This window comes from Temnothorax longispinosus, chromosome 10 (genome assembly GCF_030848805.1).
Source record: "Temnothorax longispinosus isolate EJ_2023e chromosome 10, Tlon_JGU_v1, whole genome shotgun sequence".
NCBI classification, from domain to species: Eukaryota; Metazoa; Arthropoda; class Insecta; order Hymenoptera; family Formicidae; genus Temnothorax; species Temnothorax longispinosus.
In genome coordinates, this window is record NC_092367.1 from 18,817,452 (window position 1) to 18,830,784 (window position 13,333).

General features: G+C 41.4%; 2 protein-coding genes across 11 annotated transcripts in view; both read left to right on the forward strand.

Moving 5' to 3' along the window:
- Positions 1–13,333, forward strand: part of LOC139821224 (phosphatase and actin regulator 2) — a 211,398-nt gene that overhangs the window by 191,561 nt on the left and 6,504 nt on the right. For 4 of the 10 annotated variants that reach the window (XM_071792147.1, XM_071792150.1, XM_071792140.1 and 1 more), the window contains exons 6-14: positions 2,082–2,288; positions 4,303–4,524; positions 5,200–5,449; positions 6,897–6,929; positions 9,008–9,153; positions 11,507–11,687; positions 12,420–12,475; positions 12,712–12,815; positions 13,069–13,241. In XM_071792147.1, the coding sequence (XP_071648248.1) occupies positions 2,082–2,288; positions 4,303–4,524; positions 5,200–5,449; positions 6,897–6,929; positions 9,008–9,153; positions 11,507–11,687; positions 12,420–12,475; positions 12,712–12,815; positions 13,069–13,241 (1,372 nt within the window). The remainder of the gene's footprint in view (positions 1–2,081; positions 2,289–4,302; positions 4,525–5,199; positions 5,450–6,896; positions 6,930–9,007; positions 9,154–11,506; positions 11,688–12,419; positions 12,476–12,711; positions 12,816–13,068; positions 13,242–13,333) is intronic. The other 6 variants (XM_071792143.1, XM_071792142.1, XM_071792145.1 and 3 more) reach the window with 6 other exon arrangements.
- Positions 1–13,333, forward strand: part of Bnb (bangles and beads) — a 204,465-nt gene that overhangs the window by 145,617 nt on the left and 45,515 nt on the right. The window lies entirely within an intron of this gene.

Here is a 13,333-nt window from a genome sequence, read left to right on the forward strand (position 1 = left end):
GACCGTCAATTTCTCATCTCTATTCTCCCGCAGCTGTCCTCTTCCTCCTTTTATACAGTATTCACGACACCCGCGTAATATTTATCGACGACCCGTAGTAACTCAACTTCGCTCTCTAGCATCCCGTTATTTAGCCTTTGTGGTGTAAAAGAGCCGCTAAACATGAGGAGAAACTGCGCATACTCTTGCAGGAAAATCAATCGTGCCGCTTTAATTTTGTTTGAGGCGAGATCGATCGGGAGAGTCGGTTTCAATTGTAGATATTAATACGTTTGATCTTATAAATTCAACATTAGCACGTACACGCATCCGTGACACGTAATTCCTGTGAATCGATCGTATTTTTGTGGCCCTCTCGACCCCATCTCGGCCCGCGCGCTATATTCGGCAGTATATTTGGAATAGCATTTCATTTTCGTCATTAAGCAGGATTGTCCCCGTCCTCGTCCTTTGACCGCTCTCTGCGGGTTTATTATCTCTTTGATATTAGCACTCAATGACGCACGTTGTCGTATTCTGTACTTTCATCTATCTCGATAATTTCGATGATGTTTGTTTGTCGTTAAATTTTATGTAACTAGGATTTTAAACATTACGGTTTTTTTGTGAAAACGAAGGCTGTGTCTACATAAAGTATATATTTTATAAAAAGAGATTACGAAAGGATTAAATATAGTGACATATCGGTAGTTTATTAAATTATACATTGTAAATTCTCGATAATAAGTTTCATGTAGCGGGAAATTTAATAAGAAAACAAGCTACCGCTATTTTATCTTCTCGTTGACATTTTTAGTCGTAATTTTTCATAATTGCTGAAATTAATTGACATATTAATTAAACGAGATCACGTATGTCGCTTTGAAATTAATGAATCTTTCGAGTTTTATCCAATAATTAATTAAAATGTATGTAAAAAGACTAATCGGGCGACACGAGTCCGTATTTCAACTGACATTCCTTTAAATAATTTCACGATGTAATACGAGAGATGCGGTAGATCTATGCCACGGGCGAAATACACGGTCCATCATTAATGTCAGAAAATACTCTGATTGCACCCCTCGAAAATCGCCGATTGATTTATTGATATGCACGTAACACCGTACAAAGAGAATTTTCGAAGACTTCGCGCTGCGTTTAATCGTCGCCGAATTGGGAATGTGTCAACTTCTCGAAATCTACAACGGATTTCCGAAATCGACAGTCAGCAGTCAATAACGTGCGCACACGAGAAGCTTTTTGTTCCGCTTCGTACAATGTGTCCGTTCTGGAAATCGACGTATCCTTTTTGTGGCGGATGTCACGATGCCATCACGGCGCGTATGTCGAACTTTCGCAACGTTCGGACAGATTTTCGTCGACAACCAGTCAGCGGAGTGTCCGTTACCGGGCGAAGACAAACGTAATTTGAAGGCCCCTATGCGTGCCCGGCTGGCCGAGCGGCGTCGGCGAGTTTTGCCGTGAACCGGTTTTTCCTTTCCTGTGGTCATACGGACGCTAGTTAATGAACAAATAATGCTGATTATTAACAACAGGTTCGCAAAATTCATTATTGGTACCAAAGGCTTGTAATTGAAAACGTATTTAACATAGAACGCGTAATGAACGACCTGATTTAACTGGCTTTTGCCGCATCGTTTAATTTTTAATAAATTTCCATAATTGCAAGACACGATTACTTAACGTTACGTAAACGAACGTACTTGCTTTTATAAGCGGTTTAAATATATCCGCAGCGTCGCCTTCAATCAAGAAGTGACTTAACGGATTATGTTGTCCCATCTATGCAACCGCAACGCACCGAGTAAGCCGATAAGTCGTCTCGGCGAATACATCGATCGAAAACCATCGCCAAAGTAATCGCAGCGTTTCACGATAGAATGATCGGGCTACGTGTGAGTTCCACAATTTTTTGTGGATAATTTGATAGAACTTTTCTCTGAGCGAGCGCGCGTCGTTCAACTCGAAAATTCGCGAGGACGAGAAATCGGCGAGCCAGCAAGTCTAATCCTTCTCTTTGACGACGCATATATCCCGCCACGGTTCTGACCGGTGTCGAACTTTTTTTTCTGTTGCAGAGCCGAAGAAGGAAAAGACTGAACAGAATGCGAATGGCGCGATATCGCCGAATGGCGAGCCGCAGGCCGCCAATTTGGGCACGGCAACGACCGGCTCGGCGGTGCCGGTCCCGGGCCCGGCCCCGGATGCCGGGAACCAGCAAAAGCCGAACAGGCCAAACACCCTCGACCCCAGGGTGATAGCCAGGAGGCTGATCTTGTTCGACAGTGAGTACACACTCGCAAACTGGCGAGCATATCGATATGCGTGTCGCGTGTCGCGTGTCGCGTGTCGTCGTCGCTCAGAGAAAAGTTCGGCGAAATCGAAGAGAGGGAGGGAAAGTTTGGTCCAAAAAGGACCAAAACCTTACTAAAAATATGTCTTTCAAATAATTTCCTTTAATAGGAAATTAAAATAATATTAATACACGAAACATATGTAATATATTTAACAAATGCTGTCGTATATAATAATTAATTTTATGGATTATGTAACTCAGCGTTTATGTTGTCCGAATTATATATCTTATATTTTTCCCTCACATATTTTCCTCACGTAATTCTGATCTATATAGAGATCTGTAATTACTTTAAAAACTTGAACTTTTTCGGCATATAAAAGATCCACAAGTGCATCAGCCAATATAAACTTGGATTTATATTCGTTATGCAGCTATCGTTGTGCAACTTGTAGAAACTTTCGAGTTTTCTCTTCATCCTGAGGGTTGTCAGTTTATAAGCCATAATAACATCTCCTTATTATGCGCTAACTCGACGAAGAGCGATGGGTTCTCGCTTCCCGCGAATACGTGCTACACGAATGTAATTATTGTCGAATAAACACGATGCAGAAAGCTCCTTTATTAGATTTAGTTGCCTTTTTGACGACGCTCGAAGTTATTTACATATTTTTCACGTTTTTTGGAAATTGGGAAGCGAAAAGATAGCAGACGTGCTTATGTATTATACGAGAGCCATGTCTATCTCTTATTATAAAATTATTATATTCTCGAATTGGTTACAATAGTATTGAAATATAATAAAACATATAATTCTCCGATCTTTACATTCCATCGGTACCGTATGTATAATTGCATCTACATATTGAAATTTTTATTAGCAATTCGGATTGTTTAATTAGTATAGACTCCTAAACGATACGTTTTAGAACACAATGTCAAGAACATAATATTTAGACTAACATTTAAGCAGTTTCGTATCTGTTCTTTTTCGTCTTCATATTTTTTTGAAAGAGAGAAAATAAAATTTTTTTTCAGAGAAATAAAATGCTGAGGAAAATTTCTGCGAGAGAGATCAGATACGCTGTTATCTGCAGCGTCACGTTTTCAAAAAGCTAATAACGGCGTGCATGCCGAGAAAATACATTTATTCAAATAAATTTGAGATTAATCGCGCTGACACGCACAGCGTAAACTCGCACGATAACGTGGCCCGTACGTTGCCTAAAATTTTCGCGATAAATTTCGACCGGGCTGGAATCAAATATGTGTGATCAAACACGGCTGGACGATCCCCGGGGAATGCGTGGTAGCCGAAGTATCTCGCCTGGTAACCGCCTGGAACTTCGTCCTTTTGTGTCAGAATTTAGGTGCGCGACATTATCAAATGGCCAGCAGCGCGAGAGCGCGCGCATCCACCGACTTGTTTAACATTCCAACCGATACTGGTCGTGAGTATAACGACGGGTCGTTATTCATAAAAAATACTCCGGTCTTTATGAAATTTCTAAAATAAAAAAAAACGCCCCGCAGTCGCGAGCCGTTAAGCGGCAGCGCCAAATTAAAAATTCCGCCTGGCGTTCCGGACGCGACGGCAACGGGATTTAATAATAAATAAATTCGGCGAAGCCGGCAAACGGTGTTTCGCAAGTTTCTCATCTATAGCAGCTGCAACGAGCATGAGCTCGTGGCATTCGTTCGTTTGCCAAGATATTGTTGCTTCTGTCACCGCGAGATGAATCACGTTTCTCGTAACAACTGGCTTCGATGCAACTTTATGGGACCGAGCGCGTGCCTCTTTCGATCGCATTGAATGCGGCGGTTTTTAGGCAACTCGAAAATAATTATCTAGCACTGCGTCTTTTTGACTTTAACGCTAAGAAAAAAATGCGTCTTATTTTTGGACGGAATAAAATTAATTAGCACAATAGTGGCATGTCTAGATGTACGATCATCTCGATATTTCGTGATATTACAAGCCTTGTTTTTCTTTTTGTTTCCAGTGGACAAGGGGGTGCTGGATCAGAGCGCCGACAATCAGCAGGTAATCGAGAGGTGTTATCCATTACCGCCTCAGAATACCCTGATGCTGTCGGAGCTCCCAGAACCGCCGATTCCTTTGAGTGAAATCGGCCCTATACCACCCCCGCCCATGTTCAGCTCCCCGAGTCCCACTTTACTGGCGAGACAACGGCAAATCCCGGTCTCGGACTGCGAGGACGAGGGTAAGTGTAACGAAACATTAATGCCGCGGAAGAGAAGAGTATTGGAGCAATTAATTGGAGCGATTAGTCACATGACAGAACCCCTTCGTCGCTTATTAGAGTCTCCTCTGTTGGCACGGTTCTAAGATGACCGATAAATTGATGACCGACGTTCCATATAAGCCAGTAACGCGTGTTCCTGCCGTTTCTGTTATTCTGATTTTCAATATCGCGATATAAAGTTATAAAATTACGGTAACGATGCATATCATTATGAAATTGTTTAATACTGTTTATCTCATTACTGGGAATTTAATTTCGTTGTTAATCATCGCTCTGCGCTAATTGATGACCGCAATTTCCTGTTGTGTTGATGCACTTGCCTCCGTGATGCGTGCTTAGTTATTGACTATCAATTGTAATGATTGTGTCATTGAATATCCATAAATTAATCTCAACACAGCGCGTAATTATATGAATCTGAAGCAATCGACACGTCTATATGTTTATATAATGCATTTATTTATTATGCACATATCACTGAATTTGTTTTAAAATATATTTATTTAAATTTTCCGAGCTTTAATAAACGACGAAATAGTCATCCGATCTTTTTGCGTGCAAGCTCGAAGCTGTTTAATTTCCACATATAAATCGTGAAGTGATTGTGAGTTTTCTTGCCGCTTGCTCCGATAGATGAGGAGGACGTCGATGTGGAGGAGGAGGACGACAATATGTACGCCTTCAGAGTGTCGCAGCCAGATCCGGCGATCGACACGTCTCGCGTTGAAGAGATACCGGCGAAGGAACCTAAGTTCCACGCGGTACCGCTGAAGAGCGTGCTGAAGAAACGGGGCTCCGGAAGCGGACCCGGCACGCCGCAGAACACGCCGACGCAGGAGAACAGGCCGCTGACACTTCGCCAGGAGCTCCACGCCTCGTTCAAGTTAGTGCCCTCCTGCGGTTCGCAGAAATCTCTTTACACACTTTGCTCGAATATATCCATCGCTGCAGAAGCGTTCGGGAAGGGAAATCGGAGATCCGAACTGTTAATATTACTCACGTTGGTCCAAAGTATCCGGAAAAGAAGGAAGTCACAAAATACCGTTTATATAATTCGTGATAAATTAATGATAAAAAATGTAACGCGACTGTACATTTTTATTAAAATCTTTTTTTAGCTAAAAGAATATAATTTGTGGAAATTCGGAGTGTAAGACTCATCTTTGCATTAAAGATTTAAAACTTTTGATAGGAAAATGCATCGTCTTTTTCGTAACGCATCACTAAATTATTGGAATCGTAAAAGTAGCTCGTAGATCGTATCACTTTGAACTAACACTTTGCAACGGACTCGTGACAGCATTTAGAAGAAACAAAAAGAGCAACGAATGCAAAGCGCCGAAGGTATTCGTGAATTCCTTTCGAACGCTTCGCACCGAAACTCGAAACTCGCCGTAAGAATCGGGCGCTCTTCGAGACTCTGGCACCCGGCACAAATTCGCCGGGATAATTCGCTTCCTACGTCGACGACTTTTCTTTAATTAAAAATCGCTTCTATTCTCAAAAGCCCGCTTTCTCGCGGGTCTCTCGTTGTTTGATATCGAAAGCATCGGATCTACAAGCAGGCTTCGAGTGCACTGCTCCACCGTGGTATTATTACGCTCGGCTTTAATGAAAAGTGTAAAAAGCAGACGTCGAAGAGCCCTAATTTTTTTCGAACGTAGTCTTTTAATTTCCCGTCTCGTTGCTTGTAGTTTTCTTGGCAGCTTACGTCAACTGCCCGAGTGAATAAATTTCTTGAAAGACGTCAATCCAAATTTATACAATAGCAAGTCTCATTTAAAATATAATTTGGTATTAGAGATGGCTTTAAGGATATTAAGTGTACAGATATTAGGCTTCTAGAATATTAACTTGTTGACTGCCACAGTGGTCATCCGTAATCAGTGCTCAACTTTTCATTAACGTTCTGGTAATTACTGTGATTAGAGTTATCAAATTTTTTTTAAAACATTTAAAAAAAATGAATACTAGTAGTTGATATAATAATTTTGAATGACATAAATAGCTAGGTAACAATGTAAAGTAAAAAATATATAATTTATACTATCCGAAGATAAAGTCTTATTTACTGATATTGACACAATAGTTTATCATTCTATATTTATGATAATGAAAATTCTACTATGGCGTACACGATAAGAGCCATACAAATGGTTGGGCAAACAACATATTAAGCGTTATCTGGCAACGTTACTATGAAATACGAGACGGGATTATTGAAGTGACGTACGCTCTCTTAGGCGAGTACTCATGGAATGTAGTTTGTGCACCCGTCATTAACATGTCAGTCACTAGTAAAGGATCGTATTTTTCTTATGCTTAACCAGAAGGCCACCGTTGAGGCCTAGGATGAGAATATGGTAATTGGGCATTGGTCTAACTAAGCATGTGTGCAAACCGATGGTATATATGTGTATATATATACATATATGTATATACACATATGTACATATACGTATTATGTATATTGTCTTTACGTCTGTGTCTTACGGCGCGGTTGATCGCGAGAGAACCATGATGTTCTAGTCTCTCCTCCTCTCTTTCTCAGTGACTCCTTTCGCGAGTCACGCGAGCGCCGTGAGCATGGCAATGCGCGTCCGACGTTTTAAGCATGAGAAAACCTTAGGGAAACCCATGAAAAATCTCTCGTCTTATGCTTGTCACGCCGCATCATTCGATCACGCACGACACATCACGTGAGTCGAATATCGCGCGAGGCGCGAGAGACGGGACAAGTTCGTTATTTTTCTTTTTCGCGCGATCGATCCATCTCGCGAGTCGCGATCCGTCATCGGTCGACGGTATCGCTCGCGAAGTACCTTGCACAATTTGTGTAAGTCGGGGACAATTACGACGAGAGGAAGTGTCGGTTAACTATTCCGTTCCTGTGAGTATACGACTTCCCTCACCCCCTCTCCCCCGATTTTCTCGGTGTATTTATCTTCGGTATTTTTAAATTCGCCGATTATTTCAATTGTATTTCGTATGTCCCTGTTAATTCCGTTATACGAAAAAAAGCATGTAGCCTTTTCTATATGTTAATAATTATTTCTGTGATATATACCTGATCTCTTTAAATATGTTCTATGTGATGATAGATAAAGCCTTATATTAATTATGATTGCTATAATGAATATATTACATTCTTGTCTGTAACTTCTTCTCTGCTGTATCACAGTTCTGTAGAAAACAGAGGAAAACTTATGAACAAGATATTATCCAGTATTTTTAATGAATACAAATTGTATTAACTTGTCGATTACTTTCCAAGATCCGTACGTATCTGTGGGAATTTTACTTATTTACTTATTTAAAAGTTATTGTTTTCTTATTGGTATTGAGTTAAAATGTATATATTTCACATCGCTTTACGCGAATCTTAAGCACGTTACAACAAGAAACGACAGTACTGCCGGAGCTTTTTGTTCATTATTACATTATTGCAGCTTTGATGCTTTAAACGCGCCGGCTTTTTTAACTTTGAAAATATTTGACCCGAGGCACCTCGCTTCTGACGTCACGCACTCCGCTTGAAAAAAAAATGATAAAAAATTTAGTATTAAAGCAAAGATATAATTGGCACAGGTTATAATGTGCCCCACGTTTGGACTTTCGCGAAATTCTCGATAATTTCGCAATATTAATAATCCTCAGGAACGTGAAGCGCAACACAAAGAGAAGATTAAAAGTCCCGACAAATTTTGGAAGTTACTGTAATATTAAATGCTAATATTATGAGAGATTCTCACGATAAACTGCCACGAGGAGGGAAAAAGAACTTCTTGTCAAGAACACCGCGCACACAGCCAAGAGAAACGCTCGTGTTAAATATTCGTGAAACATTTGCCATCTCCTAGCGCCCCTCCTATTCTTGGGGGAAAATTTGCGATAACTTCCAAAGTTTAAATCTAAAAATTCTCAATGCAAGCAGCATCAGCAAGGCAGTACGCTTACGGATCGATCCAAGAACTGCGGGTTCGAACACGTTGAATGCGCCGAGTCGCGATAATTTCCATATTGCAATTACTGTCCGGTCTAGGATTTTTCCACGTTTGTTGCAAATTTTGACGATAAATTTTCCCTGTAACGTCGACATTAGATCGTACGCGACGTCTGATACGAATAATAAAGTTCGCGTATGTAACATTCAACGTGTCGAACTTATATAGTAACAGCCGGACTTGGGTGGACGGGTGAAATACGCGCGAGAGTCTTGTTTCACATGGGGTACCCCGTTGTTCTCGACGTGTCACACACGCCACTATGCATCTTTCCCCTCGTTTCTTCCCTCGCCCCGGCATATACCCCATTCGCATCTCGTTCTCTTGTAGCACCGTAGAGTAGAACATTGGTTCAACGTAGCATCAACCAGCGATTGCGTATACCACCGGTGCCCTGTATTAACGATCTCGCACGTCCCCGTGCCTCGTTCTTTCAGCAGTCGACCGGTCAGATTCGGCCTCGCTCTACCCTGCACGTTGGAGAACAAGGAGAACGCGAGACCTTACGTCATCCGAGAAGACGCGGACGGCGACTCCGGCGACGGACAAGTTCTCTACAGGGATGATTACGACGACGAGAAAAGTGAGTCGCTCCGTTATCCATTTTATTAAATATTTAACCCGCGAATTGTCCGGCAATCGTCCCACAAAAACGCCCACTGATCGAGATTCGAGATCGTCACTGTCGTATCCCGTTTATTCTGCCATCACACGGTCGCACATCGATCGAAAGGCAATCTTGTGTCACACACATTCTAAAGTAATTATTAATTATAATTAAAATATTGAAAATTATAATGAAATAGTTATTTATGTTTGCTTAATTGATGCTTAATCATTAATAATAAATATTAATTATCATTAGTCTATACCAATTAAGTTATATTTTCGCAAACTGCATAAAATATGTACCAGAGAACATAATAAGCGAGCAGCAATATTGTGGCACAGTTTATATCGCAATAATCAATGTAAATAACAGAATGAACTTTGCAATTCGATTTTTCCTGGATGTTTTTGGGAGCACGTGCTTGCCTCTCGGCAATCAATTAGGCAGATAGTAACTTCATGTTGGTCCGCGGAATTTTGATGGACGCGCGGCTCCACTAGTTGATGAAAAACTACCAGCCGCGATCGTGCCGATCGATGAGACTCTCGGTGAGAGTCAATCGTATCGTTTTTCGCGAAAATAAATATGCTTCGCGGCTCTCAAAGATCCGTATCAAGATTCCGCCGCAAGCAGAAGCTTAAATCGCGTCGCGCCCGTGTGCATCGCGATAAAAATGCGCAGTCACGAATGCAGTTACGCGAATACGAGGGCCATGTTTATTTCACGCCCCCGCTCATGCAATTTTCCATCGAGATATGAGGTTTCAAACTCCCGACGTGAATTCGAATTTGAATGGACTTCCGAACGAATTCATAAATAGTCCCGCACTTCGTGTATTCCCGATAACGGTCTCCCGCGAGCGATAAAAGCGAGACGCGGCGGACCGCTCTAAATCTCGAAGATATAGCTGGGGAAAAAAGCTGAGTCAATCACAGGAAAACTTTGTGGAACATGGAAATAAAAAAAAGAAGTTCAGGGAAACTCGGCGGATGGGTTTTGAACATTTACGGAGGTTGAGAAAATTCGAAAGAAAGTGGAAACTTCGATGTGACGGCGTCAAATAATCAATATAAGCTCTTCTCAAAGAACTTAAGATTCATACTTTTGCATTTAGCACTTTGCTGAATGAATCTGTTCGTAATTCATGGCACTGAATGCTGGACAGAGGGAATTCGCTTAATCGTTTAGACGTTTAAAACGTTTAAGACCGAATTTTAATTCCTCGTGTTATAAGATCTTTTTTACTCGTACTTCTTGATTTTCTCCTCTATTTTAAGAAATTGAGCATAAATGATTAATTATTCGTAACGGGAGGATTTATATAATCGGCGTGTGGGAAGAGGATAATCTCTCTGCCGAGCTTAGCGTTTATAGCGCGACCACTCGCAGATTAAACGTCTCACGGGAACATTCCGTTGATTTTCTCACAATACATCTGCGCGATTGCTCAACACTTTAAATCAGTCTTCAGCGACGGGACTAATACTCGCGCTGGGTCGTGCGCGTGTGTGTGTGTGTGTAAGCTGTCGCTTAAGAGGTGGTTTATATTAATCCCCGAAAACAGCTGGCAAGTTGCTCAGTTTCTAGTCGTTCTTCCGTCCGGCTTTATCGCGACGCAGAGTTGCTCGCTAAATTTTTATTGAACCGCGTAAACAATCGTAAAGTTGCTCTCTCGAGTTTAGTCGATTCCTCAATTCATACAACCGCTCGTTTCGAATTTGTTCTCGCGAAATGATCGAATGATGGTTCCCGAAGTTCGAATGTCGAGACCACGCGATGTAGAACGGTCAGTGCGAAGGCCGACGGTAATTAATACCGTCGGAGCGACGATTCCGATCCCTTCGGACACGCTTCGTGCGCTTTTCGCCTCGAAATCGCATTTGTAGAAGAAGAGAGATAGAGTGAGAGATACGATGCTGTCGATATGGACCACGTCGACGACGTCGGTCCTCCGCGCCTCGATCGAGCCGGCCGAACACGCCCCGCTGCTGTTGCATCGCAGCTTCAGCTGCTCGTTGATCGCGGAGGGTAATTAATCAGCAATCGTGACGTGCAATCGGACGCGAAATTAATTAACATCGATGCGCACTTCAATGGGCGTCTGTGCGAAATTCACTCTAGACTTTATATGCCAATTTAAATCCATGATGTACGAAATAAAAACGAAGGAATCATTTAATACGTTAAATGATTATCTTGAAATTAACTTATTTCCATTTCTTAATTTCCGCGAAACTTGATTTATCTCATAATAAATAAGCGACGTTTTTTTTTTCTGTGCATCGATATACGGCGAGTAAAAAAGCAGATTAACGACCTAATCCAGATTCGACGCCTTCTGTCTCGACAGGCCGTTTGGCAGCCAAGATCGCGCGTAAGGAATCGCTTTCGCTGAAACTCGCCCTCAGGCCGGATAGACAGGAGCTCATCAACAGGAACATCCTTCAGCTGCAGACAGACAATGAGAGGCAGGAGACGAAAGAGGCCATTGGCGCCAAGCTTATCAGGTGAGAGAATTGTCAAATAGCGTCCACATGACTGCGTCGTGATGAATAAGAGGATTTCGAATACGCGTTTGTCTGTATTTTCGTCAAAGCTTTCGTCATGGTTGAAAATTGGCACGTCATAACGAATCCTCTTCGTCTAATTTAAAATTACGTTTAACTAACAATCTACTTCAAGGAATATCGAGGGATTCTCTGGTGAGTTAGGAAATCGTACAAATTTTTACTTGAATAGTCACGCAGTTGATTATGAAAATACAATTACTGTAAAATATCTTAGCGCGATGTAATGAAAGCTGTGTAAAATCAGTCAGGAGATAGGAGATAGAATATCGATAAAGCTTCGTTATCTTCTTGCCTTCAATATTCGCGATCCGGATAATTTCTCTGTTATTCTTCCCTCGTCAAAGAATTCATTATTAAAATCATTTTTCAGTGATAATGGAATTGCGTATATACAATTTCTGGGATATTCATTTCTTCTCCGCCTTTTTTTTCCACCGACGTCAGTCCGTCACGACTGATCCGGCTCATGTGAAAACGAGCTTGAAATAACAGCTGTCTCTCGAAAAGATTACGCGCGAATAATAGGACGAGTGGTCTCGCGCGGTGAATCACATTGTTTGCACAAAGCGGATGCCTCGCTTTCTCCCTCGAATATATCTCTCTCGCTCGCGAAGGAAGATTAAAGCGGCCGATGAACTTGCATTGATTCTCGTGCCATTTTCATTTCAGGCGGCTGAGCATGCGGCCGACCCAGGAGGAACTTGAGGAGAGGAACATTTTGAAAAGTAAGTTCGCTCTATTAGTTGCCGTAGTCCTTTAATTATGAACAACGATTGAGAATTCCGAGATCGATACGTTATTTTTGAAGCTAAATTTAAAAGAAAACTAACTCAATTTTATTAGAAAAATTATCTACGTTTTAATTCGGAATAACAATGTTTATAATCGAGTATGTTTTCCGCTTTTGCGAAATCGAATTGCGAGTCAAATTCTAATTCTATTTTTTTCTTCTGCTTTTCAGAACAAAGTCCCGCCGAGGAGAAGAAGCAGAAGGAAGAGAAGAAGCGCTATCTCCTGCGGAAGCTGAGTTTCCGACCGACTGTTGAAGAGCTTAAGGAGAAAAAAGTAAAATGAAAAAAGTTCCTTCGTAAATCTTTGCGGAAATTTTTGTTGCGCACCTTGTTTTTTTTTTTTTTTTTTTTTTTCGTTTGAGATTGACTATACCAAAAAATGCATTGTCGAATTTAAGGTCAACTGATATTTTATCGTGCTTCATTTTGCGGAGATGTTATTTTCTTTCTGATAAGGGTTTTGCAATTTATGATAAAGCTATAATAGCGAAAACCAATATACTTATCTGTTCCCTTTCATTCCACAGATCATCCGGTTCAACGACTATATCGAGGTAACGCAGGCTCACGATTACGACAGAAGAGCCGACAAGCCTTGGACACGGTTAACTCCGAAGGACAAGGCTGCTATTAGGAAAGAGTTAAACGAATTCAAGAGCTCGGAGATGGCCGTTCACGAGGACAGCCGACACCTCACCAGGTACTTGACGCTCTACGAATTTTAGAGCGGAACCACTTTAAAAGCACAGTTGGCACCAAATCAGCATTTTGCTAAAGTGTCTCGCGAAATAT